At 57.0% G+C, this 21971-nt stretch overlaps 9 protein-coding genes across 9 annotated transcripts; 3 read left to right on the plus strand and 6 right to left on the minus strand.

Annotated features, from left to right (window-relative positions):
- Window positions 1–557: 557 nt before the first annotated feature.
- Window positions 558–1019, minus strand: QC762_0096250 (uncharacterized protein; the record flags this gene model as incomplete). Its single annotated transcript, XM_062884113.1, has 2 exons — window positions 558–589; window positions 677–1019. The coding sequence occupies 2 exons, from the start codon at window positions 1017–1019 to the stop codon at window positions 558–560; spliced, it is 375 nt and encodes a 124-aa protein (XP_062740757.1).
- Window positions 1020–3744: 2725 nt separating this feature from the next.
- On the plus strand, window positions 3745–3999 carry QC762_0096260 (uncharacterized protein; the record flags this gene model as incomplete). The annotated part of the gene is made up of 1 exon (XM_062884114.1): window positions 3745–3999. One exon carries the CDS (start codon window positions 3745–3747, stop codon window positions 3997–3999), a length of 255 nt encoding a protein of 84 aa, XP_062740758.1.
- Window positions 4000–4196: 197 nt separating this feature from the next.
- On the minus strand, window positions 4197–6882 carry QC762_607300 (uncharacterized protein). Its single transcript, XM_062892419.1, has 2 exons — window positions 5403–6882; window positions 4197–5340 (listed from the first exon to the last, which is right to left on the minus strand). The coding sequence occupies exons 1-2, from the start codon at window positions 6026–6028 to the stop codon at window positions 4239–4241; spliced, it is 1728 nt and encodes a 575-aa protein (XP_062740759.1). The 5' UTR covers window positions 6029–6882; the 3' UTR covers window positions 4197–4238.
- On the plus strand, window positions 5942–8532 carry QC762_607310 (uncharacterized protein). Its single transcript, XM_062892420.1, has 3 exons — window positions 5942–7218; window positions 7285–7642; window positions 7708–8532. The coding sequence occupies exons 1-3, from the start codon at window positions 6625–6627 to the stop codon at window positions 8337–8339; spliced, it is 1584 nt and encodes a 527-aa protein (XP_062740760.1). The 5' UTR covers window positions 5942–6624; the 3' UTR covers window positions 8340–8532.
- A 151-nt stretch (window positions 8533–8683) lies between these two features.
- Window positions 8684–9100, minus strand: QC762_0096290 (uncharacterized protein; the record flags this gene model as incomplete). The annotated part of the gene is given in 2 exon segments (XM_062884115.1): window positions 8684–8882; window positions 8895–9100. The coding sequence occupies 2 exon segments, from the start codon at window positions 9098–9100 to the stop codon at window positions 8684–8686; spliced, it is 405 nt and encodes a 134-aa protein (XP_062740761.1).
- Window positions 9101–9218: 118 nt separating this feature from the next.
- Window positions 9219–10211, minus strand: QC762_0096300 (uncharacterized protein; the record flags this gene model as incomplete). Its single annotated transcript, XM_062884116.1, has 1 exon — window positions 9219–10211. One exon carries the CDS (start codon window positions 10209–10211, stop codon window positions 9219–9221), a length of 993 nt encoding a protein of 330 aa, XP_062740762.1.
- Window positions 10212–10601: 390 nt separating this feature from the next.
- Window positions 10602–12081, minus strand: QC762_607330 (uncharacterized protein; the record flags this gene model as incomplete). The annotated part of the gene is made up of 2 exons (XM_062892421.1): window positions 10602–11825; window positions 11906–12081. 2 exons carry the CDS (start codon window positions 12079–12081, stop codon window positions 10742–10744), a joined length of 1260 nt encoding a protein of 419 aa, XP_062740763.1. The 3' UTR covers window positions 10602–10741.
- Window positions 11441–21886, plus strand: QC762_607340 (Type I Iterative PKS). Its single transcript, XM_062892422.1, has 16 exons — window positions 11441–12222; window positions 12289–13556; window positions 13618–14062; window positions 14129–14197; window positions 14253–14376; window positions 14435–14547; window positions 14613–15063; window positions 15134–15592; window positions 15695–17832; window positions 17902–17998; window positions 18058–18980; window positions 19119–19412; window positions 19473–19547; window positions 19617–19957; window positions 20024–20501; window positions 20562–21886. The coding sequence occupies exons 2-16, from the start codon at window positions 12853–12855 to the stop codon at window positions 21483–21485; spliced, it is 7635 nt and encodes a 2544-aa protein (XP_062740764.1). The 5' UTR covers window positions 11441–12222; window positions 12289–12852; the 3' UTR covers window positions 21486–21886.
- Window positions 12322–12854, minus strand: QC762_0096330 (uncharacterized protein; the record flags this gene model as incomplete). Its single annotated transcript, XM_062884117.1, has 3 exons — window positions 12322–12427; window positions 12518–12658; window positions 12823–12854. 3 exons carry the CDS (start codon window positions 12852–12854, stop codon window positions 12322–12324), a joined length of 279 nt encoding a protein of 92 aa, XP_062740765.1.
- Window positions 21887–21971: the final 85 nt, after the last annotated feature.

Here is a 21971-nt window from a genome sequence, read left to right on the forward strand (position 1 = left end):
TTCTCAAACTGAACAGTGGGTCTCCGAGAATCCAGCGCGGAATCGCCAGTGAGGCTGATATTAGGATATTGTTAGGGACGAAATCAAAAAGTTACTCTAAAGCTGGCCAATGCTCCCACCAAATTCAGTAGTATCCAAACAACATCAACCGCAAAACTTGATCGCAAAGCAACTTCGCCACATCCGGAAAGTTGTCACACCCCACATGCCTGAGAAGGAAAAAAAACTTCGGCAAGTATCGGCGGGGATTGCCCCAATTAAAGGTGTAAGAAACGGGGAGAAGGCTCGACTGCGTGCGGGCGATTGGACGCTACCATAACTGCACAAAAATAAGCTGCATGGCAGATCAACCCTGTGGCTGCAGTGTCAATAATTTCATCCAGACTAATTTGATTTAGACCACATTCGGCGACCAAGGTACCAAGGAAGTGGCGTTGAAAATGGCGCTGAAAATGGCGCTGAAAATGGCACAATTTCTCTCAAGCCAGATTACACCCTCCCACCTCGAACGCTAGTCCCCAATGTGGCGTTGCTTTTCAGAATCCTTTCTTCTCCTCCTAACGGCTAGGCTCGCCGTAGCTGGTTGAGGCTAGATACGTGTCAGAAACCACCTAGGCCTTGGCCACGGAACAACGCTGGGGGGATCAAGGGGTTATCAAGAGGGATCAGGACGTACGATTTTTGGCACAATTCCGACAGAATCCATGGTCACAGGCCTCGATCCACTCCCACTCGTTGGTGATGGTACTCTTTTCCCATTTGGGGTTGGGCGACATGTTCTTGCACCACCCACTCGTGTTACGCCCTCTGCAGTTGCAACAGGTCCAGCCGGTGCCGCCGCTGCGGTAGTCGCAGTTGATAAGCACACAAACAGCATTTGATGGCCGCGGAGCAACGAAGGTGACATTGGAACACGCTGTCTCGCATCCCGTCTCAAGGTCGATCAAAGCTGACGGGCAGCAGTGCCAAGTCATGGATTGGTGGCCACAACCGTGGATATGTGGATGTCCGTGACACATGATGGGCTATGTGGGGGGAACGAGTAATGGCTAAGGAGCCACTTTGGGATGCTTGAGGATTGTTGCGGGTGCTGCGTGGGGGGGAGTTGCTGGCGTGCGCTTTACTGCGGAGAGAAGGGTAGAAGCTGCAAGAATTGAGAAGTGAGATTTGGCAAATGGACGAATCCCCAGTGCTCCCTCGTTTTCAGAGTTAGGTTGAAAAGAGACATCGGAAGTGGCTCCAAGTTCAACAGAATCCCACGGATTTTTGACCAGGCTGTGGTACAAGCTGGAATCTGGTTCCGGTGTCGTATTCACACCCATCAAGGCGGTGAGCCATCAATGAATAGAACAAGGCGCGGAAGCCATTACGGCCTTGCCCAATTCGATCGCGGCATCCATGGCAACGCCACAGCGTGGAAAGACAGATTGTGATGCTTGGTTCGAAGCGCAGAAACTCCATTGACTGATGGGATGACAAAGGAAAATAGCCAATGAACTAGCGTCTCCAGACAGTCGAGCCGCTATCGTCGTCAATGCTAAGATATCTGGTTTGCCAAGTTTCTTCAACCATTCACAAACTGTCGTCGCCCATCGTGTGTCAAGATTCGTGAAAATGAATTTCTTATTGGACTCCTGGAGTCCTGGAGCGTAAGGCGGGACCATATCTTTCGCGCGTGCAACAGGTCAAGATCTGGCAAATTCTGATCAAGAGGATTAGGTGAGCGGGACTTGATCTCGGCCATTGATAGAAGACAAATAAGGTGAGGGAATCCTCCGTCAGTACCAGAGGCAGAGAGGCGACAGACCTAGGATGCGACCATCCATTCGCTTAGGGTTTATCGCTGACCTTGCAACGGGATATTCTCTCGGTACTGGTCGAGCAGGGGTGATTCGCGTGCGAGAAAATTTACCGTCGGGGAGAGGTTGTGGAAGTCCAAGGGAGGCGGTGGGGCTTGGGGTTGAGTGGGGGAGGGGGAGGTGGTGGGTTGTGAAGGATGTGGAGCGAGTTCTTTTGTCTTTTTTTTCTTTTTTCTTGTTTCTTTCCCAGAAAGGGACTGTGAGTGATGGGGTTGGCTAACGATGTGAGTGTATCTAGTTTTCGAGATGTGCTAGGTGAGGCGAAAGGGGAGGAGGTGGTGTTACAACCTGCACCAGGAATGGATACAGACTGCAAGGCAGTACGCCAGAGGTGAATATGACAGGATGATCGAAGGTTGTGACAAGCGTCTCAGACACGGGTTCACTGTCAACAACCAACAGGTTGTGCTAACAAAGAGCTACTGAGAGTAGATTGTAGACAAATGAACTTGATTGCTTGCATGAGGAATCAGATTCCTCGACACAGGGAGCGCCCGGCGCTCCCCCCTATTTATGTGAAGCTATCTACATATGTTTCTGAAGTATCTTTGTACCTTGCTCAGTGTGCTCAGTGTGCTCAGTGGTCTTGGCGCACTGAGCAGACTGAACAGACTGAGCAACTCCTAATTGGTTGCACGGGGGCTTGTGGGTCTTTCCATCCCTGGCCCAATGATTGGCTGAGGTGTCCCAGCACCTCGGGTACCACCCAGTGGTTCCTGTACGGGAGCATTACGCTTGGGGCGTAACAGTAGAGTATACTGTAACGGGCTGACGGACTGGCTGTGTGGATTAGTTGGTTGGTTGGCTCTGATTGGTTGCATTGGGTTGTTGTACTGTGTGAATGACTGTGCGGCACTGGGCGTGCGCACTGTTTGGGGCTTTAGGGGGTATGGCTTTCACCTATCAAAGGCAGGTCTGAGTATAAGGCCAGGATCAGTGGGTGGATATTTGTTTACTTTCCTTTTACTCCTTCATCTCACAATTCCACTAATTTGGGTATCATCAACTCTGGGCCTTCGGCCTACTGGATCTTATTCATCGTCGTGACATATGCGGTGAATGTACCGCGTCTTGTATAAATAGTTGTTTCAACGCATGTATTGTCTAGATACCTATATATGTACGATAGGAATGCATTCATAGACGCTATCTTTAATGCTAGATTAATTCTTGATGGAACTTCCGTAACTGATGTTATTCCCTTATGTCTTATCTGCCATTAGGTAAGCTGCTATTCTTCTGGGTCTGAAGTAGGCTAGTATTCGTCTGTGTCTTAACGTTGCAGGAATGCACCTGTCTTTGGCCGATTACATTTCTAAACCTGATCCCTGGTTCAGAGTTATTGAACCCATCTTCCACCATGGATTATTTCTATGTGGCTATACCATGACTTCATTCCCTGTCTCGAGCTATATGTGTTTGGGCCTGGCGGATGCTATCTGCCATTAAGGCCAAAGCCTTTCTTCTGCGTACCCGAAAGAGACGCATATCCATCATTTTAATGTTGCTTGCGTTATAACTACCTGAGCCTGAAGGAGATTATAAATCAAGCACGAGAACGGCGTTGTTTTGATCGGACATGGACAGTGAGGAGCTGGCTTTGATATTCAATTACTGGGAGCACTATTGAGACGATGTGAGGAAGATCGGAGGCAGAAAGACGAGCCTTGTCCATACATGGACTTGCTACCTATACGTATGTGAAGATATCTCAAAGGATAATGGCATTGCTGAGATCACGCAAGACAAGCAATATAGATCAGAGTACGCTGCACACAGCTGGGAGACTCTCGACCAAATAGCAGCTGTCTCAGTCATGGCGTTTTCAAACGCGAATCACCAGATTAATTCACCACATCCAACCTCAAAAACAAACACAACCACCATGGACAAGAACAAGAACTCTGGTATCACTGGCGCCGGCAAGGTTGTCACCTCAACTATCGGTAACACAGTCGGCGGCTTGACAAACACGGTTGGCGGCGTCGTCGGTGCTGCATCTCGCGGCATCAGGGAGACAGTGACGGGTGCCACTGGAGGTCTTGGAAAGCCCCTTGGGGATGGCGTTACCAACATTGGAACTGGTGTCGAAGGTGGCGCTGCCTCTGTCGCAAAAGGCGTCAAGGATGCTGGCGAGTGAAAGACAAACCGATAAGGGGGGTAATGGGTGACGAAAATAGCGAGTTTGCTTCTCATGTTGTACTATTTGAATCGTTTGGTGTCTGCCGGTGATGGAATAGGATGTCTAGGATGGGACGGGAGTTGACGGATTTCGGACTCGGAACGGATGAGATGGGGGTTCATGATAATCGGGTTGAAGGCAGGCCAGAAATCTTCGAAAAACATTCAGGGTACATCGGGGTGCATCAGGGTGCAACATCATTCTCCGTCCTTTCGGTTTGAACCCAGTCTCAAAATCTCTTGGCCAGACTTTTGCTTTTCTTGCTGGAAACGGTGGTCAGTGATGTGTTCCTGATCCATACTGTATTCCTTGATTGTAAACTGTGACAACATGGTCACGCCTGCCAGACCGCACATGGTCGCCCAGATAACTTGGAAAGTACGGACAAGGGCGCCTCTCAACGCCATTACCACCGGGGACCCCGAGGGCATGTTCTTCATCATGGATGCCAGCGGTACGGCTCCAATATTTGCAATGGCTGGTGGCAGCAGCGAGGCAATTTCTGGTTGCTGGAGTTCCGCCTGCATGTGATTTTCTAGAATCGATCCACCGATGGCCACGCCGACCGCTTGTCCGAACGAGCGGAAGAAGAGAACCAGCGTTGCGGCCGTGGCCACGTCTGCGGGCGGGACCGAGGCTTGCAGCGCGAGCGTGATGGACGGGAATAGGATCCCCATGCCCAGCCCGGACACGGCAGTGAGGAAGATCCACGCCGGAATGCTGGTGTCGGCGCCCAAGAGTATCAGGAGCCCACAGCCCAAGGTTGCCAGCACCCAACCGGTCCAGACAGCCCAGCGGTAGCGGCCGGTCTTGGACACGACCACGCCGACGAAGATGGCGCATGGAACTACCGTCGCGGTCTGAGCGAGGGCGGCGACGCCTGCAATGAGCGGGCTGTAGCCCAGGACGGCTTGGAAATACTCGGGCATGTAGTACACGAGAGAGTAGAGGATGAGCCCGTGAACGAAGCTGCCGGCGTATACTGCTGTTGTTGAGTAGTTCCGGAATATGTAGACGGGGATGAAGGGCGTGGACGTGCCGTAGCACTCAAACACAGCAACACCCGCCATGCCCGCAGCACCAAGACACAGGGGGACGAGCGTGTGCCAGCTGCTCCAGGGAAACTGCGAACCCCCCAGAGTCACCGATACAAGGAAAGCCGTGACGGAGGCGATGAAGAGGGTCGAGCCGAAGTAGTCCAGGTTCCGCAGCCTGGCCGTGGTGTCACCGCTCGGCCGGGTAAGCTTCAAAAAGAAGCCAATGCCAATCAAGCCGAGTCCGACGACGGGAAGGTTGAGCCTGCCGAGTACAAAGGTGAGCATGTAGTTAAGTACACAGGGCCATGTACGAGCGCAGCTCACCAGAATATCCATCGCCACTGGCCTGCTTCAGCACAAGCACCACCAATAATGGGTCCGGTAGTGCTGCCCACGGCCCAGATGGAGCTGATCAAGGCATAAACACGAGCGCGCTCCCTAAGAGGCGCCAGATCGGTCACCAACACGGTGGTGAGACCAAGCACTCCGCCGCCGCCGAGCCCCTGAACGGTCCGGCCGGCGATCATGACAGTAAAGTTTTGGGAGACGGCACAAACCACGGAGCCGGCCGCAAAGATGACCAACGCCAGCATCAGAACGGGACGGCGGCCAAAGACGTCGCTCAGGGATACCCAGAGGAGCAACACGACGGTGCAGGCGAGTAGGTAGGATGTCCCGGCCCAGAAGGCCTCGGTCTGTGTGTTGCCATCGCCGCCGATGGCCGCGGATATTGCCTGTCCATGTTGTGTCAGCCCGGTGTTCACATCGTTTCTACTTGTGGGGGAGAGGTCGGAACGCACCGGCAGGGCGACAGAGAGGGATGTGGCGTCCAAGGCTGCGGCGAGATTGGTCAGGGCTATGGCCCAGAAGGCAAGCCAGAAATGGAGCCCCGGCCCACGCCGAGTGTCGGCCCTGTCGGGCTCATTCACGTTGGTGTCGACGCTGGCCATTTGGGAAGACTGCCACGCCGCGTGAGGTTAGGCAGAGGGTTCCAGAAAGGATCGGAGCGAGCCAGAGCAGGCGATGGTCTCTTGTACGCCTCACTGGGTTTATTCACAGGAAAGCACGCTCGTCGGCAGCAGGATCCCAGGCAAGGGCAACGCGGAACTAGACTCCCGGCGGGTAAAATTGCCCTGCCTTACATTTGCTTCAGTCGAAAAGTCATACCGGTGGGCCACTGCATCCACGCACGATAAGTCACCAGTCGAGCGGGCGTCATCGCAGTCCCGACTCGGCCGTATCAGCGACCCACTTTGGATCGGAAGTCCGATGTTGACACATGTTCGGAAGTCCGACCGCTTAGCGCTGACATCTTCCTGCCGACCTATGGACGGAAGCCGGGGCCGAAATTCTGCCTGTCCACGGCAATTTGGCCGCCGGGCGGCTTCCGGCATCGCTGCGGATGTTGTCGTCCCTTACTTGGACTTCAAACCTGTTGGAAGGCCCAGACCATGCCGCATGCCCGAGCCCCTGGCATCGACACATTTGCTGTCTTGGTCTCTCGACTGTCATCAGAATCCTCTGCACTTACCCAACAAGACTTTAGATGAACCGAAACGACATCGAGATGCCATACCCAACCTACTACTACGTTGCCATTCTTTCTATAGCTGCTCTCTTCACCCGCTCGCTCTATGTACGAAGTAGTCTCTTCCAGCGCAAGCGGCGCTTCGCCCGCAAGCACGGCTGCGCGCCTGTGACGCGAGCGCGGGCGTGGGATCCCCTGCTTGGTCTCGACCATTTCGTCCGCCTAGGGAAGGCTGCCGCGCAGCGCCGGTACCTGGAATACTGGCGGAAGAACATGTTCGGGAGGTACGGCAACACGTTCGAGATCAACCTCATGGGCCAGCGCCTGCTCTTCACCAACGAGCCGCGCAACATCCAGGCGGTGCTGGTGACGCAGTTCCCTGACTTTGACATCGGCCAGCGGCGGCGCGACAACTCGGCCCAGCTGTTAGGCGTGGGCGTCTTCAACGCCGACGGTCCCACGTGGGAGCACGCTCGCGCTACCCTGCGTCCAAACCTCACGCGGGCTCAGGTGGCCGACTTGCAACTCTTTGAGAAGCATGTCGGCGTATGGATGGCGGCCCTGCCCAAGGATGACCAGGCGGTGGATATGCAGGAATGGGCTTTCCGATTTGTAAGCTGTCGATGGACAATGCACTCGAATTCATCTCGGCACGTCCTTTGCTAACATTGGCCACAGACTTTGGACGTGGGAACCGAATTCCTGCTCGGCACATCTTCCGGCGTACTTGATCCCCAAGCCACGGCGTTGGGCCGCCGCTTTGCCTGGGCCTTTAACCTCGGGGTGGACGGAGTGGCGCAGAAAATCCGCCTCGGAAGCCTGGCACCGCTCTACTACAATGCCGACTACGGAAAGGCCTGCAAGATGGTGCACGAATATGTCGACCCCATCGTGCTTGCAGCGATCGAAGCAACCCAGAAGACCGGGTCTGAACAACACAGCAACGTCGGAGACGAAAAGCGGTACACCTTCCTTGCCGCTCTCGCCAGCGAGGGTATCAGCCCGAAGAAGATACGTGACCATGTATTGAACATACGTAAGTAGCACTTAAAGGGCATCTGCGTGTTTATTTGGAATTGTCCGACCTGACCAACCTCTCAGTCATTGCTGCGCGCGATACATCGGCCTGTCTTATGAGTGCCGCCTTCTTCGAGCTCGCAAGACAGCCCGCCATCCAAGCCAAGCTCCGAGCCGAGGTCGACAGACAGCTCGAAGGACGGCTCCCCCGCTACGACGACCTCAAAGACATGACCTACCTCAACTGGTTCATCAAGGAGGCCCTGCGCCTGTACCCCCCAATCCCCATGAACATCCGCGTAGCGAACAAGGACACGATCCTCCCCGTGGGCGGCGGTCCCGACGGCTCGGCGCCCATCTTCGTCCCCGCGGGCCAGGAGGTCGTGTACCAAATCTTCTCGACACACCGGCGGAGGGATCTTTGGGGCGAGGACGCCGACCAGTTCCGCCCGGAGCGGTGGGAGACGATCCGCCCGCACTTCCAGTACCTGCCCTTCAACGGGGGTCCCCGCATATGCCCTGGCCAGCAGTTTGCGCTGCTGGAAACGAGCTTTGTCCTCGTGCGGTTCCTGCAGGAGTACTCGCGGCTCGAGGCGCCCGCAACCTCGCAGCAGCCCTGGACCGAGAATTACACCTTGACCTGTTCGGTGGGACAGGGTTCGTGGGTGAAGCTGACGAAGAGGGGAGGTGAAAAGGGGTCAGAAGTCTCAGCTTAATTTGGTAGTCTCGTAGCCAACAGAAGTGTAGTTGATGCAGCTTAACAAGGCCAGCATTAGCTAGACTACTGCTTAGAACAGAATGGAGTGTATTAGGAGGGACATTTGCTGGCGGACCTCCATAACGAACGGCCATGCACGGTGATGATAATCAAAAGGGCTTAGATACATTCAATTATCTGTGATTATGCTCAAGTTACATTCGCAGCTCTTATCTGATTATGCTCAAGTTACATTCGCAACTCTTATCTGCAGGGCCAAGTGCAGTGCAAAGAGATGGAGAGTCGCCCCAGGCTAAGTACTTGGGCCGGCAGGCCAAGCATCACCGACAACCGGTCAGTCCTTCAAGCCCCTTTGTTGTCTCCAAAGACTGCCACCGCGAGGAAAGCGGCAAGACCCAGCGAGTGCAACACCAGATGCACAGCCGGCCCTCCCAACGCGGCGCCTTGTCCTTCGCTGTCGCCTTCTACCTTATATTGTAGACGCGCGAGAGCACGATGGATGGGCCAGGCGTGATAAGTGCCTAGAGCCGCAGCGAGAAGCCTCGTGGCGCCCGTGCCGCAAGAGGGTGGCTGGTGGTGGAAGATGGCGACCAGACAGACGAGGTTTGTTGAGAGGAGAAGCCCGCCGTACTGGCGCAAAATCAGCTTCGCAGCCGCGGAGCAGTCGGGCAGTTGTTGTTCCGGCCGGAAGATGAAGGACGCGGCTGCGGCTGTCTCGATGAGAAGATGGAAGACGAATGGAAGGGTTTGGGAGGCCATGGCGTCTGGGCAGGACGGGGGTTGGAAGGGTGGGACAGCAGTGGTGCGGGTTGCCAGACCGGATATTGAGGGTGCAGGCGACCCGGACATACGAGACACAAGACAGCCTAGTCTCCCTTCACAGCTTTGACTCGCCATTTAGTTGTGGCAGAGACTCCCCCATCCAGCAGCCTTGGATGGCATGCCAATATTTGGTAGCGTCCTCGGTGACGAGTGCACAGTGGGGTGCCTCTCGGAAGAGCACAAGCCCAACCTCACATCCAGCTTCTCGCGCGAGCTGGGCATGGGATTGAACGTCAGCGGGTCCCACCATGCGGTCAGCACGGGAGAAGAGATAGAGCCGACGGGCGGCGGTGCCGAACAGGGTTGGCTTGTTCAGCTCACGCCGCATATCGTTGACTGAGGACATGAAGCCGGCCTTTTGCAGCGCCGTGATGGTGGCCACAGCCGCGAATACGGCAGCCGTGCCGAGCGCTCGGATGGGAGCCGAGCTGGTAGCGGGCAGTGACAAAGCCGCCGCATTGAAGGCCTTGGCGAATGAAGTGTCGCCCGGGCAGCAGTCGAAGACAATCTGGCGCAGGTGGTCGCACAGAAGAGTGCCGGCCACCTCGGATATGGACAGGGCCAGTTGTATGGCCGTATTGCAGCCGCCGTGGGAAAACATGTGGAGCAGGGCCTGAGGAATGACAGGATTGGTGGTGCTGGACTCGGTAGTCCGAGTTGTCGTCGGCGGCGGCTGCAACGCCTTGATGATGGCGTCTCGGGCTGGCCGCAGCCGAGAACGGACGGCCGCAAACGAGCGAGCCGAGATATCGGTCAAGACTGTACGGACCAAGACAAGGGTCGCATCGGGAAATGCTTTCCGGTAGCCCTCGACGTATTTGGCGACCCGTGGCGTGGTCGCGCCCCCAAGCCACGTGCAGAGAATGATCAGGGATGGCGGCGGGCATCCGCTGGCGCTGCCACTGCCACTGATCTTGTCGTGTGCCGCTGACGGGACACTGGGTTCAAACAGGAAAATGTTGTTGCCCAGAGGCACCAATGGAGTTGGAGGTGTTGGCAGTGGTCCCTCTGGGCTGCCGTCTTCGCCCTCCGTGTGCGGGAGTGTCATGGCTGTTGTGGCACGCCGGCTGGGATGGTTGACGGTTGATGGCTGATGGATGTGTAAGGGAATAATCGCGAGTCTATGAGTGTGTGTGCAGTGGATGTTTTTGTTTGTTGGAGCTATTCTTAATTACCGGCCTTGATGATGTTTGGTCCTCAACAAAAGACCCGAACCCTAACCCTAGCCACAACCCTAAGGCCTCAACAAAAAGACCTGAAGCATGTAGATCAGACTCTGCAGAATACCTTCCTCATTCGTTGACTCGGCGATCGATTGGTCACTGTCGTAAACCCATAACACGTTTGGCTTCGTTTTAAAGCAGAACGTGACGTATTAGGTGTCGAATGGTACTAAGAGTGACTACCTACTAATGGTGGTATTTCAAGTAACTACCAGGTAGCGATTTCATTTGGTAACCGGGCCGGATACAAGTGACACTGAGTAGTACGGACTGCAAGCGTGTAAGTCGGTCTTTGATTCCTCCTACACACAATTGCTGGGTAGATAACTAGTGCTCGCAAGTATGTCCATATCATTCAAACACCGTCGCCCGCCCGGCACCGTTTGAGTAAAGACATTTCAATAGCCAAGCCAGGGCCAAAAGATGTCGCAACAACATGATCCTTGCCGCGGCCCATCTTCCGCAGCAGGTCCAGCACTGCCAATACAGTTGGACTGGATGAGTTGCCCCGTGTCCTGTATATCTCCCGAGTAGCCCGCAGCTGTTCGCTGGTCAAATCCAGCATCTCCTGCGCCCCTTGGATGATGGCCTCTCCGCCCGGGTGCAGAGCCCAGTCGAAGTCGGCCACATCGAGACTCTTCAGCCCCGTCTTCTCCCGAAACCCCGGCAGCAAGTCCCTGAACATGGGCCCGATGGCCGTCTTGGTAAATGAGGGCACATCACGGGTCAACACAGTACGGAACCCGGTGCCTTCGGCGTAGAAGGCCATGTGCTGCATCGTGTCCGGGATAGTCGCGTTGTCCCACTCGAGCAGCTGGAATAGCGGCTCAGCCCAACCCGAGTCCCTGCCGCCGTCGTCGTCACCGGCGTCGTCCTGCGGTAACAGCAGCCCGGCGTCGTTGCAAAGCACAAACGCGGCGGCGCCATCGGCAAACAACACGCCCGCGATGCTCACGTCGGCCGGGTCTGCGCAAGCCGCAGCCTCGGCCAGGTCGTGCCGCACGTTGGGCGTGCACAGCTCACACGCGAAGGCCAGCACACGCGCCGGCTTGCCCCGGGACGCGGCGCCGCTGGCGACCTGAGCCGCCGCGCGCATGATGGCCAGCCCGCCGGCGCAGCCCACGCCGTGCAGCAGCATGCGGTCGACCGTGTGCGGCAGGCCAAGGCGGCGCGCCACTAGAAGGTCGTAGCCCGGGTTGCCCTGGTTCGTGCAGGTCACGGCGATGGTGTGCGTGATGTCGCAGGGACGGCCGCCCCATTCTTTCAGCGCCTTGCGGCATGCCTGCGCGGCGAGGTCGACGCCTGCCCGGCGGTAGAATTTGTCCAGATCGGCAAGGGTTGGGGCCTCCGGGCGGCTGGCGAAACCGGTTTGGTAGTCCCCGATGGAGGCGCGCGTGTCGATGCCACTTGTTTTGTTGATCTGGAGGAGCTTTTTCAAACTATTGCCAACCACAGCATGTCAGCACGGCTCAGAAGCGACAGAGTCAAGCGGGGAATGGATTCGACCTGCACCACTTACCCTGGCTTCTCCACGTCAAAGAACCTCTTCGCAAACTCATCCAACTTCTCTGGCCCTAGGAGATATGGAGGATATTGAGAGGCAATCCCCGTGATCCAAAGTCCTGGCATTGGCGGCGTGGCATGGGTGCCGTTGGCCCCATTCGTTTCACTCTTTTCACCCATCTGAGGTGGCATCACTGCAATGCCGAGACTGTCTGTGGAGTGCGATGGAATTGACGAGGCGCGTTAGAGATGTTGATGTTGGTAGCTTGGGAGGCGTATCGTCTTTAGGGACAGTTATGAGTGCAAATACCTGCAGGTCATTAGCAGTATTAGGCAAGCAGTTCGCAACTGAGTCTGCTGGCGTTGGACCACTAACAGAATGGCCGCTGTGATGCCCAGGAATCCCGTCCGTCCGGAGGAGCCAGCACACCATCACGCCCGGCAGACTGGCTGTTTCGGTGCTGAGTGGAACAGCCGAACAGGCAACAATCTGACAAAGTCGGTGCCGTATCGGTGATCCGACTTATCGGTCTGTTGGCTGCGGGTTGTGGTTTGCGGATTCCCGACGCGTGTCTGCGGCGTGCTGCGTCAGAATCATGAAGCGTCCTTTCGACACCGATGGGCTTACCGAAGTCTACGGAGGATTGCCGGGTGCACCAAGATGAATATGCCACGTGCAAGCGTGACGTCCGGCCTCGCTGGGTTCGGAAGCCGGATTAGGGGAACAGACCAAAGGAGACATCCCGAGACGACGGATGCCACTATAAGGCTATTGATATTAATGCCATGTCTGGTATGTAGACGGGAGACTCTAGGCTGCTGCTTACTTGACTCTTTTGTTTAGCGTTCCGTACCTTGCACATTCGTCGGAGCTTTGTAACTCTTGCCTTACTACTACACAGCCTAGCAGTTACTTAGCACTCGTCGCCATACCTTCGCTTCTCGGTGCTTTCCACAGGAGCCATGGCCGACCTGAGGTTTGAAGATCAACCCGTGTCTCAGGAAGGACGGAATGGCCGAACCAATGGCACTGGCATTGTGAATGGGGACCACCATCCGACGTCTGAAAGGACCACAAACGGAGACTCGGTGAACGGCCATCCCAATGGCAACGGTCTCTCGAATGGGAGTGGTCTCCCCAATGGCAGCAAAACCCAAACCCAACCGCCGGTCGAGCCTATCGCCATCTGTGGCATGGGCATGCGACTCCCAGGCGGCATCACCGATGCTGCAGGCTTCTGGGACATGCTCTACAACGGACGCAGCGGGCGGTGTGAGGTTCCAGAGGACCGATACAACGCCGAGGGCTGGTACGGCCCAGGCAAGATTGGGCACACAGCCAGCAAGTTCGGCTATTTCCTCGACAACGTCAACCTGGCCAACATGGACTCCTCGTTCTGGTCCATGACCAAGAAAGAAATCGAGGCCATGGACCCGCAGCAGCGACTGACGCTCGAAGTCGTCTACGAGTGCCTACAGAACGCTGGTCAGAAACCCGACCAGCTCCGAGGGAAGAAGGTCGGCGTGTACCTCGGCACTTTTGAAGGCGACTGGCTGGAACTCGACGGCCGCGATCCTCAGCACTACCACATGTACCGCTTGACGGGGTACGGCGACTACATGTCGGCGAATCGTATCCACTACGAGTTCGGCTTCATGGGCCCAAGGAAAGTTGTCACAACACAACTGCTTCGTTAGGGGTGAGCGAGGTGACTAATTCCTCTATAGTGTCACCATCAGGACAGCCTGCTCATCGTCGCTGACGGCACTCCATGACGCCTGCCACGCCATTTTCTCCGGAGAGTGCGAGTCGGCCATCGTGGCATGCGCCAACGTCATCTGCTCGCCGCGGACGACCATCACCATGCAAGAGCAGGGCGTCATGTCTCCGAGTGCTCTCTGCAAGACATTTGATGCAGACGCCGACGGCTACGCCCGCGGCGAGGCCGTCTCGGCCATCTACGTCAAGAAGCTCAGCGACGCCATTCGAGATGGCGATCCGATTCGGTCCGTGGTTCGGTCGACTGCTGTCAATGCCGGCGGCAAATCCTCGACGCTCACGGCTCCGAACACGGCTGCTCATGAGGCTCTCATCCGGCGCGGCCACCAGCTGGCGGGCATTTCCGACTTTTCTAAGACAGCTATGATTGAGTGTCACGGAACCGGAACTGCTGTACGTGTATCCATGTGAGTGTGATATTGGTGTGATATGATGCTTATTCCGCCGTTCAACATCTAGGTCGGGGACCCCATTGAGACACTCGCGGTGGCCAACATCTTTGGAGATTACGGAATATACATTGGATCGGTGAGTAAATCCCCGCATTTTGATAGCTGTGCCTGGCAGAATCTGATTGAGGCAGGTGAAAACAAACCTGGGGCATAGCGAGGGAGCCTCGGGTCTTTCAAGTCTGATCAAGATGACGTTGGCTCTGGAGAATGAGACGATCCCGCCCAATCTCAACTTCACCACGCCAAATCCCAAAAGTAAGACAACAGCGCCCCAACCGTCCAAACCGCTTCTTTCTAACCATGTATGTTGCAGTTCCGTTCAAGGAGTGCAAGCTCACAGTCCCGACTGAGCCCCGGCCCTGGCCCAAGGACCGAGACCATGTTGTTGGAGTCAACAGTTTCGGAATAGGGGGCTCTAACGCTCATGTAAGAAACAATGCATAAAATTCACGCCACAACTCTGACACTCACCTGTATCTTTATCCAATCAGGTCCTACTCTCGTCCGCTTCCTCGTTCGGAGCTGCAAATGCGACGGCACACAAAGGCGATGTCGAGGCCTTTGATGCCGACCCCGGCTTGCGCCTGCTTCTCTTCTCCGCCAAACACCCCAAAGCGCTCCAGTCGATGGTGGCACAGCATCAAGCCTACCACCTCTCTCACCCGTCACAGCTGGGCGACATGAGCTTCTCGCTGGCCCTAAAGCGCGACGCCCTGAGCTACCGGGCATTCTGCGTAACAGATGGACTGGACGACTGGACGCCAGTTGTCTCGCCCCGCCCGGCTTCTCGCGAGCCGTCAAGGCTCGTCTTCGTCTTTAGCGGGCAGGGGGCACAGTGGGCGCAGATGGGCATGGCGCTGATCAAGAATGTCCCCCAATTCAGACAGAGCCTCCGAGACATGGACAGGTTCTTGCAAACACTTCCCGACGGCCCGCAGTGGAGTTTGATTGGCAAGTCATGACTAAGTTGTACCCCGAGTCCCAAGTTCCCAAGTACTAACACGCTGCATAGACGAGATTCAGGCTCCCAAGAGCCGCAGCCGCATTTCCTCAGCTGAACTGTCACAGCCCTGCTGCACCGCTATCCAGATGGCGCTCGTGGACCTTTTGACGAGTTACAATGTCACGCCAGGCGCTGTGGTCGGCCACTCGAGCGGTGAGATTGCCGCTGCGTATGCCAGCGGCGCCATAACGGCGAACGAAGGTATCGCAATTGCGTACTACCGAGGCAAGGTCATGCTCTCGGTAGATTCGACAAAAAAGCCAGGCGGCATGGCTGCCGTGGGCCTCGGGCGCAAGGAGGTCGAGCCGTATCTCAGCAGCGGCGTCCTGATCGGCTGCGAGAACAGCCCTGAGAGCACAACCCTCACTGGAGATAAAGACGCGCTGGAAGGGGTCATGCAGAATATCAAAGAGGCGAACCCGGACATCTTGGTTCGGGCATTGCAGGTTGACCGGGCATATCATTCTCGTGAGTAATCCCTCGTTCCCCCCTCGCCTGGTTCTCTTTGTGCATACACCAGCACAAACCAGCCTCTCGGGGCACCTTCACGTTTGCTAATGACATGAACAGATCACATGCGACAAGTGGCACCGCTCTATGAAGAGCTCCTCAGCAACATGATCAACGCAAACGACCCCAAAATACCGTTTTACTCCACTGTCTCCTGTAAAACAGTAAAGAGCGGCAGGGAGCTGGGGCCAGAGTATTGGGTCAACAACTTGGTCTCGCCCGTTCGTTTCTCCACCGCCGTCAGCGAGATCCTGCGGGAGCCGGGGCGCAAGACGTTTGTCGAGATCGGGCCGCACTCGGCGCTGGCCGGTCCACTGCGCCAGATACTCAAATCCGCCAAGTCCACCGACGAGTACATGAACATCCTGACACGCGGGAATAACTCCCACTCTGACCTGCTCCATGCAGTGGGCTACCTGTGGTCCGCCAACCAGCCCCTACATCTCGCCCCGGTTGTCGGTGAAGGTAAATTCCTCGTGAACTTGCCGCTGTACCCCTGGCACTACGAAGAGCCCATGTGGTACGAGAGCCGCCTGGCACGAGAGTGGCGCCACCGGAAGTTCCCGCACCATGATGTGCTGGGCTCCCGGATTCTGGAAAGCACCGATTCCAGCCCGGCCTGGCGGAACCTGCTGCGGCTTGAGTCGGTGCCCTGGATCAAGGAGCATGAAGTCGCTGGCGACATCGTCTTCCCCGGCGTGGGCTACGTCACCATGGCGGGCGAGGCTGTGCGGCAGCTCACGGGCGCCACCGACTTTACGGTTCGGCGTGTGCACATCAAGGCGGCCATGATCCTGGTCCAAGAAACCGCGACGGAAACCATCACACAGCTCCAGCGCGTGCCGCTGACCAACTCGGCCGACTCGGTCTGGTACAACTTTACCATCTCCAGCTACCAGAACGGCAGCTGGCTGAAGCACGCCTTCGGGCAGGTCTCGGCAGGCTCCGAGTTCCCGCACGAGGCCCCCGATCTGGCGCCGTTGCCGCGCGTGGTTTCGCGAAAGGCCTGGTACCGCAAGCTGCGTTCGCTTGGGCTCGAGTACGGGCCCCGGTTCCTCGGACTTAGGGACATCACTGCCAACCCCGTAGAGCCAACGCTGCTGACGCACATGACAAACGATATCCGCGACGGAGAGTCGCTCTACGCCATCCACCCCGTGACGCTGGATCTTGTGCCACAAGCAATAGCCCCGGCATTGACCAACGGCCTGACCAGGCGGTTTGACCGGGTGGCCATCCCCACGTACATTGACGAGATGTACATTGGACCCCCGGCAACACCAGACATGGCCATGGAGGTCCGCATCACCGAGGAGCGCAAGAATGCGCGCATTGCAGATGCTGTTGCCGTGTCAGACGGCAAGGTAGTCATCTCGGTGAAGGGCATGCAGGTGTCCGTCATCAGCGACGCCGAGGGCGACGGCGGACAAGACCCCCACGCGGCTGTCGAGCTCGAGTGGAAGGAAGACGTCAACTTGATGGACACCACCACCCTCATCCGCCCGGCAAAGGACCGGCATGACGTCCACCAACTACTCGACAGGTTCTCGGCGCTGTGCATGCTTGACGCCGCCGAGCGGCTGCGGGTCGTCGAACCGTCCAGGCCCCATCTCGCGCACTTTCGACAATGGCTGGACGGCCTTTGCGTTGACATCTTGGGTGGCCGCTACGGATGCTTGTCTTCTCAGCAAAGCGATGTCGACATGTCCCCGGCTCGCCGCAAAGAGACGGTCGACACGCTGTACGCCCAGCTCTTGGACACGGAGGCGCACGCAGCGGCGACGGCCGTCTACCGCATCGCCAGCAACTGCGACTCCATCTTCAGCGGTACCACGGACGAGCTGGCCCTCCTGCTCGAAGACAATGTCCTCCACCAGCTGTACGATTTTATGCAGAATTCGGAGTACTCGGCGTTCCTTGATCTAGTGGCTCACCGGAAGCCCAACCTCAGGGTGCTGGAGATTGGCGCGGGCACCGGTGGGACAACGGCGACCGTCCTGCCCGCTCTCAGGTCTGCTTATGGCGAGCGCATGTACCTGTCGTACACCTACACTGATGTGTCCCCGGGCTTCTTCCCCGCGGCCAAGGAACGCTTCAAGGAGTATGAGGCCCTCCAGTATGCCGTGCTGGATATATCCAAGGACCCTCTGGAACAGGGTTTCGATCCCGAGAGCTTCGACCTTATTATCGCCTGCAATGTAAGTGACAGACCACAGCCACAGTGAGGGTGGTGGAAGAGGGAGTGCTAATATCGATGCCATCGCTAGGTCATGCACGCAACACCAAACATCCACGGGACCCTGTCCAACGTCCGCAAGCTCATCCACCCTCGGGGGAGGCTGTTCCTGCAGGAACTTTCTCCAGGTAAGTAACCACATGTTCCTAGACGTGATGGCATCAGTCACTAAATACTCGGCTTGCAGAAACCAAATGGATCAACTTCGTCATGGGCGTCCTGCCGGGCTGGTGGCTCGGTTGCGCCGATTCGCGGTTCCCCGAGCCGTACATGGACAGCGCCCGCTGGGACACAGAGCTGCGCGCGGCAGGCTTCGCCGGCGCAGAAGCAGTTGCATACGACGGCTACCTCAACAACAACATCATCACCACGCCTGCCGCACCGCAGCCACCACCCCCGAAACGAGTCACCCTGCTCCATTCGGGAGAGACCGCTACCACCACCATAGCCGTCATTGCCTCTCTTCGCGCCCAGCTCCAGCTCTCCGGCTACCAAATCGACCTGCACACCCTCGACACCCCGTCCCTCCCAGAAAATCAAGACATTCTCGTAGCACTAGACCTCGCCGAACCCTTCTTCCACAACCTCACACCGCGCCGGCTTGCCTCCTTCCAGGAGCTGGTGCGGCAGGCGCGCGACCGCGGCTGCGGCGTGCTGTGGCTCACGGGCGCGAGCCAGGTCGGCTGCGTGGACCCGCGCTTTGCGCCCGTGGTCGGCGTGGCGCGCGTGCTGCGCACGGAGACGGGGTTGGATTTTGCGACGCTAGAGTTGGATTGTTTGGGCCAGGTCGATGTTGAGTTTGGGGCCGTGCCGGCTGTGTTGGCCGAGTTTCAGCGCCGGGGGCCGGAGGAGGAGGATGTCAGGTCTGAGGCGGAGTGGGCGTGCGTTGGGGGGAGGGTGCTGATTGGCCGATACCACTTTGTTGATGTCGCAAAGGGGATTACCACGGCGGGTGATGGAGAGGGTGGGCCCGCGGAAAAGACGGTGCTGAAGCTGGAGCAACATCGTCCTGGACTGGTGAATACGCTATTCTGGGAGCGGAGAGCCGAGACGGCGCTGGGGGAGAATGATGTTCGGGTTGAGGTGCAGGCTGTTGGGCTGAATTTCAAGGTAAACACGGCCTCGTCTTTCCCGCCCCTTTATTTCTTTCTTTCCCTTTGAGCCGCTTGCTAGGTTGTTTGGCAACTTCCCTCACCTCCCTCACCCAAAATACACCCCGTGAAGGCCAAGCTGACAGCATTATTACAGGATGTCCTCGTCTCGCTGGGGATTGTGGCCGAGCCCTACTCCATCGGGCGCGGCATGGGCTATGAGTGCAGCGGCACCGTGACAGCCGTCGGATCCAGCGTCACCGAGCATCGTGTCGGCGATCGCGTCATTGCCAGCTCGAGCGGGTCGTTTACCACTTCTCTGCAAGTGTCAGAGACGCTGTGTGTCAAGATGCCAGATACCCTGACGTTTGAGGAGGGTGCCTCAATGCTCGCCGTTTATTGTACCGCTATATACTGTCTCCTCGACGTCGGTCGCCTAGCAAGGGGCATGGTAAGTCAGCCCAGTGATGATTGCGTGCTTTTCACAGCCAATACTAACAGACGTCTTTAGTCGGTGCTTATTCACTCGGCCACGGGTGGTGTTGGTATCGCGGCTATTGAAGTTGCCAAGATGATTGGCGCTGAGGTACGTGTTGGAAACGCCTCCATGTCCGGGGTCATCGACATTGAAAACTAACAAAGTTACGCGGCGCAGATTTACTGCACCGTCGGCAACGAGTCAAAGGCCGAGTACATTGTGGACCGCTTCCACATTCCGCGCCATCACATCTTTAACTCCCGAGATGCGTCTTTCCTTCCCGCACTGCTGCAGGAGACCGGAGGGCGCGGCGTCGACGTTGTCCTCAACTCCCTGGCAGGCGAGCTACTGCACGCGTCCTGGAAGTGCGTAGCCAAGTTTGGCACCTTTGTCGAGATTGGTCGCCGCGATCTTGTCGGTCAAGGGCTGCTGGCCATGGACGTGTTCGAGGCGAACCGGGCATTTGTTGGCTTTGATCTACTACGCTTCTCCACTGAGCGACCCCTGATGATCAAGAGGTGAGTGGACTCGACGGCAGTGAGCCTGGCACTTGCTTTTGAACTGTGTACTGACGCCGCTAAAAGCCTCATGGAACGCGCCCTTGCCTTCTACACGCAAGGACATCTACGCCCCATTTCCCCCCTGACAACCCTGCCCGCCACCGGCATATCCGACGCCATTCGGTTCATGCAGAAGGCTCAGCACATGGGAAAGATCGTGGTCACTATGCCCGAGAATCGCAACGAACTCGTGTCTGAAGCGACCCGCAATCCGATAGTGTTGCGGAACGATGGTGCGTATCTTCTCGTCGGTGGTCTGGGTGGCCTGGGTCGCGCCATCACAACTTGGCTTGCCGAAAAGGGGGCTAGACATTTTGTCTTCCTGTCCCGGTCAGCCGCGTCTGTTTCTGACCATGACCCTTTCGTCCTCGAGCTTGAAGCTCTGGGCTGCACGACCGTAAGGGTATCAGGCGATGTGTCCAACTATGAGGATGTGTTGCTGGCCATCAAGGCAGCGGGAAGGCCGATTGCTGGTGTGCTGCAGGCATCCATGGTCCTCCGGGTATGTTGCCTCCTATCTACTTACTAATAGTGCCAATGGGCGCTAACGTTTATTGTGCAGGACAACAGTCTGGTCGATATGTCGTGGGACGACTGGGTGACGGCGTCCCGGCCCAAGATCCAGGGCACATGGAATCTGCACAACGCACTCGCCCGCGAGCAGGCCGAGCCGCTAGACCTGTTCTTCCTCTTCAGTTCCGCTGGCGCCATGAGCGGGCAGTGGGGCCAGGCCAACTACAACGCCGGCAACACCTTCCTCGACGCCTTCGTGCAGTACCGTCACTCGCTCGGGCTGCCGGCCAGCGTGCTCAACATTGGCGTCATCGGGGACGTGGGCTATGTCAGCGAAAACACGGACGTTCTCGACTCACTACGGGCCACATCCCAGTACATCATGGAAGAGCCCGCGCTGCTAGACTGTGTCGAGCTCATGCTCAAGCGGTCGTCGGCCCGAGCGACGACGCCGGCCGCCCCCGGCGGTGATGATGCCATGTACCGCTATGCACAGCCTTCGCAGATGGGTATCGGCATGCGCTCCCTGCTGCCCATCACGGCACCCGCCAACCGCACCGTCTGGCGCAAGGACCCGCGGATGCTGGTGTATCGCAACCTGGAGGACACGGGCGGCGCCGGGTCGGGCGGCGGAGCGTCGTCGTCGGACGAGGAGCTGACGCGGCTGCTGCGGGAGATCAGCTATAACATGACGCTGCTCCGGTCGGCAGATACGGCGGCGCTGATCGCACGCGAGATCAAAAATACGCTCCTCGGCTTCATGATGCGGTCCGAGGACGAGCTGGACCTCGACGGCCCGCTGGCGTCGGTGGGCATTGACTCGCTGATCAGCATCGAGCTCCGGAACTGGATCCGTCGACGGCTTGGGGCCGAGGTTACCGTGCTGGAGATTGTGCGCGCGCCGAGCTTGAGGGAGCTAGGCGTGACGGTGCAAAAGAAACTCGTGGAGAAGTACGAGGCGCGGGTTGGATAGGAGTTGTAGATAGAGCACCACATGGTGGGAGTTTTGGTTGGTTTACTTTGTCAGTTTTCATGAGCACGCTTTCTCGTTTTTTTCGGGCCATATCGGCCATCGACACACTGGTGTTTGAGGCACATTCAAAGACCTTAGAACCTCTAGATGGGTGCTCACAAGGGGCACTCTTCGTGGATACAAGCTGGAAAACCTTGTTTGGAGAGGGGGACTGGCATAGAAGAGGGTTTTCACCCCCTCAAAACCGCCACCGGGACTACCCAACGGCTTGACATAGGCACCTGTGTACATCGTCATGTATAGCTAGTGTACCTCTGGTACCTATCATTAAATGGATTTTTCGAGCGATCTCCCGCCTCGTGGGGTCGCCTTCGGCACAATAAGAGCTCACAACAACAACGCTTTCTCGTTCGTTTCTCAACGGTGGTTGATGATTATTATATCTCATCATTGTTTGCACATCTCAATATCTAGATCTTATCTTGT

The sequence above is a fragment of the Podospora pseudocomata genome, chromosome 6 (genome assembly GCF_035222375.1).
Source record: "Podospora pseudocomata strain CBS 415.72m chromosome 6, whole genome shotgun sequence".
Taxonomy (NCBI): domain Eukaryota; kingdom Fungi; phylum Ascomycota; class Sordariomycetes; order Sordariales; family Podosporaceae; genus Podospora; species Podospora pseudocomata.

Bases quoted from the DNA above. Each gene is read 5' to 3' on its own strand.
- QC762_607300 (XM_062892419.1), bottom strand. From the start codon at position 6,028: ATGGCCAGCGTCGACACCAACGTGAATGAGCCCGACAGGGCCGACACT. The intron at 5,341-5,402 runs GTGAGCTGCGCT...TGTACTCGGCAG, and splicing joins CAGTGGCGATGGATATTCTG to GCTCAACCTTCCCGTCGTCG.
- QC762_607310 (XM_062892420.1), top strand. From the start codon at position 6,625: ATGAACCGAAACGACATCGAGATGCCATACCCAACCTACTACTACGTT. The intron at 7,219-7,284 runs GTAAGCTGTCGA...CATTGGCCACAG, and splicing joins AGGAATGGGCTTTCCGATTT to ACTTTGGACGTGGGAACCGA. The intron at 7,643-7,707 runs GTAAGTAGCACT...CCAACCTCTCAG, and splicing joins TGACCATGTATTGAACATAC to TCATTGCTGCGCGCGATACA.
- QC762_607340 (XM_062892422.1), top strand. From the start codon at position 12,853: ATGGCCGACCTGAGGTTTGAAGATCAACCCGTGTCTCAGGAAGGACGG. The intron at 14,548-14,612 runs GTAAGAAACAAT...TTATCCAATCAG, and splicing joins TAGGGGGCTCTAACGCTCAT to GTCCTACTCTCGTCCGCTTC. The intron at 15,593-15,694 runs GTGAGTAATCCC...TGACATGAACAG, and splicing joins TGACCGGGCATATCATTCTC to ATCACATGCGACAAGTGGCA.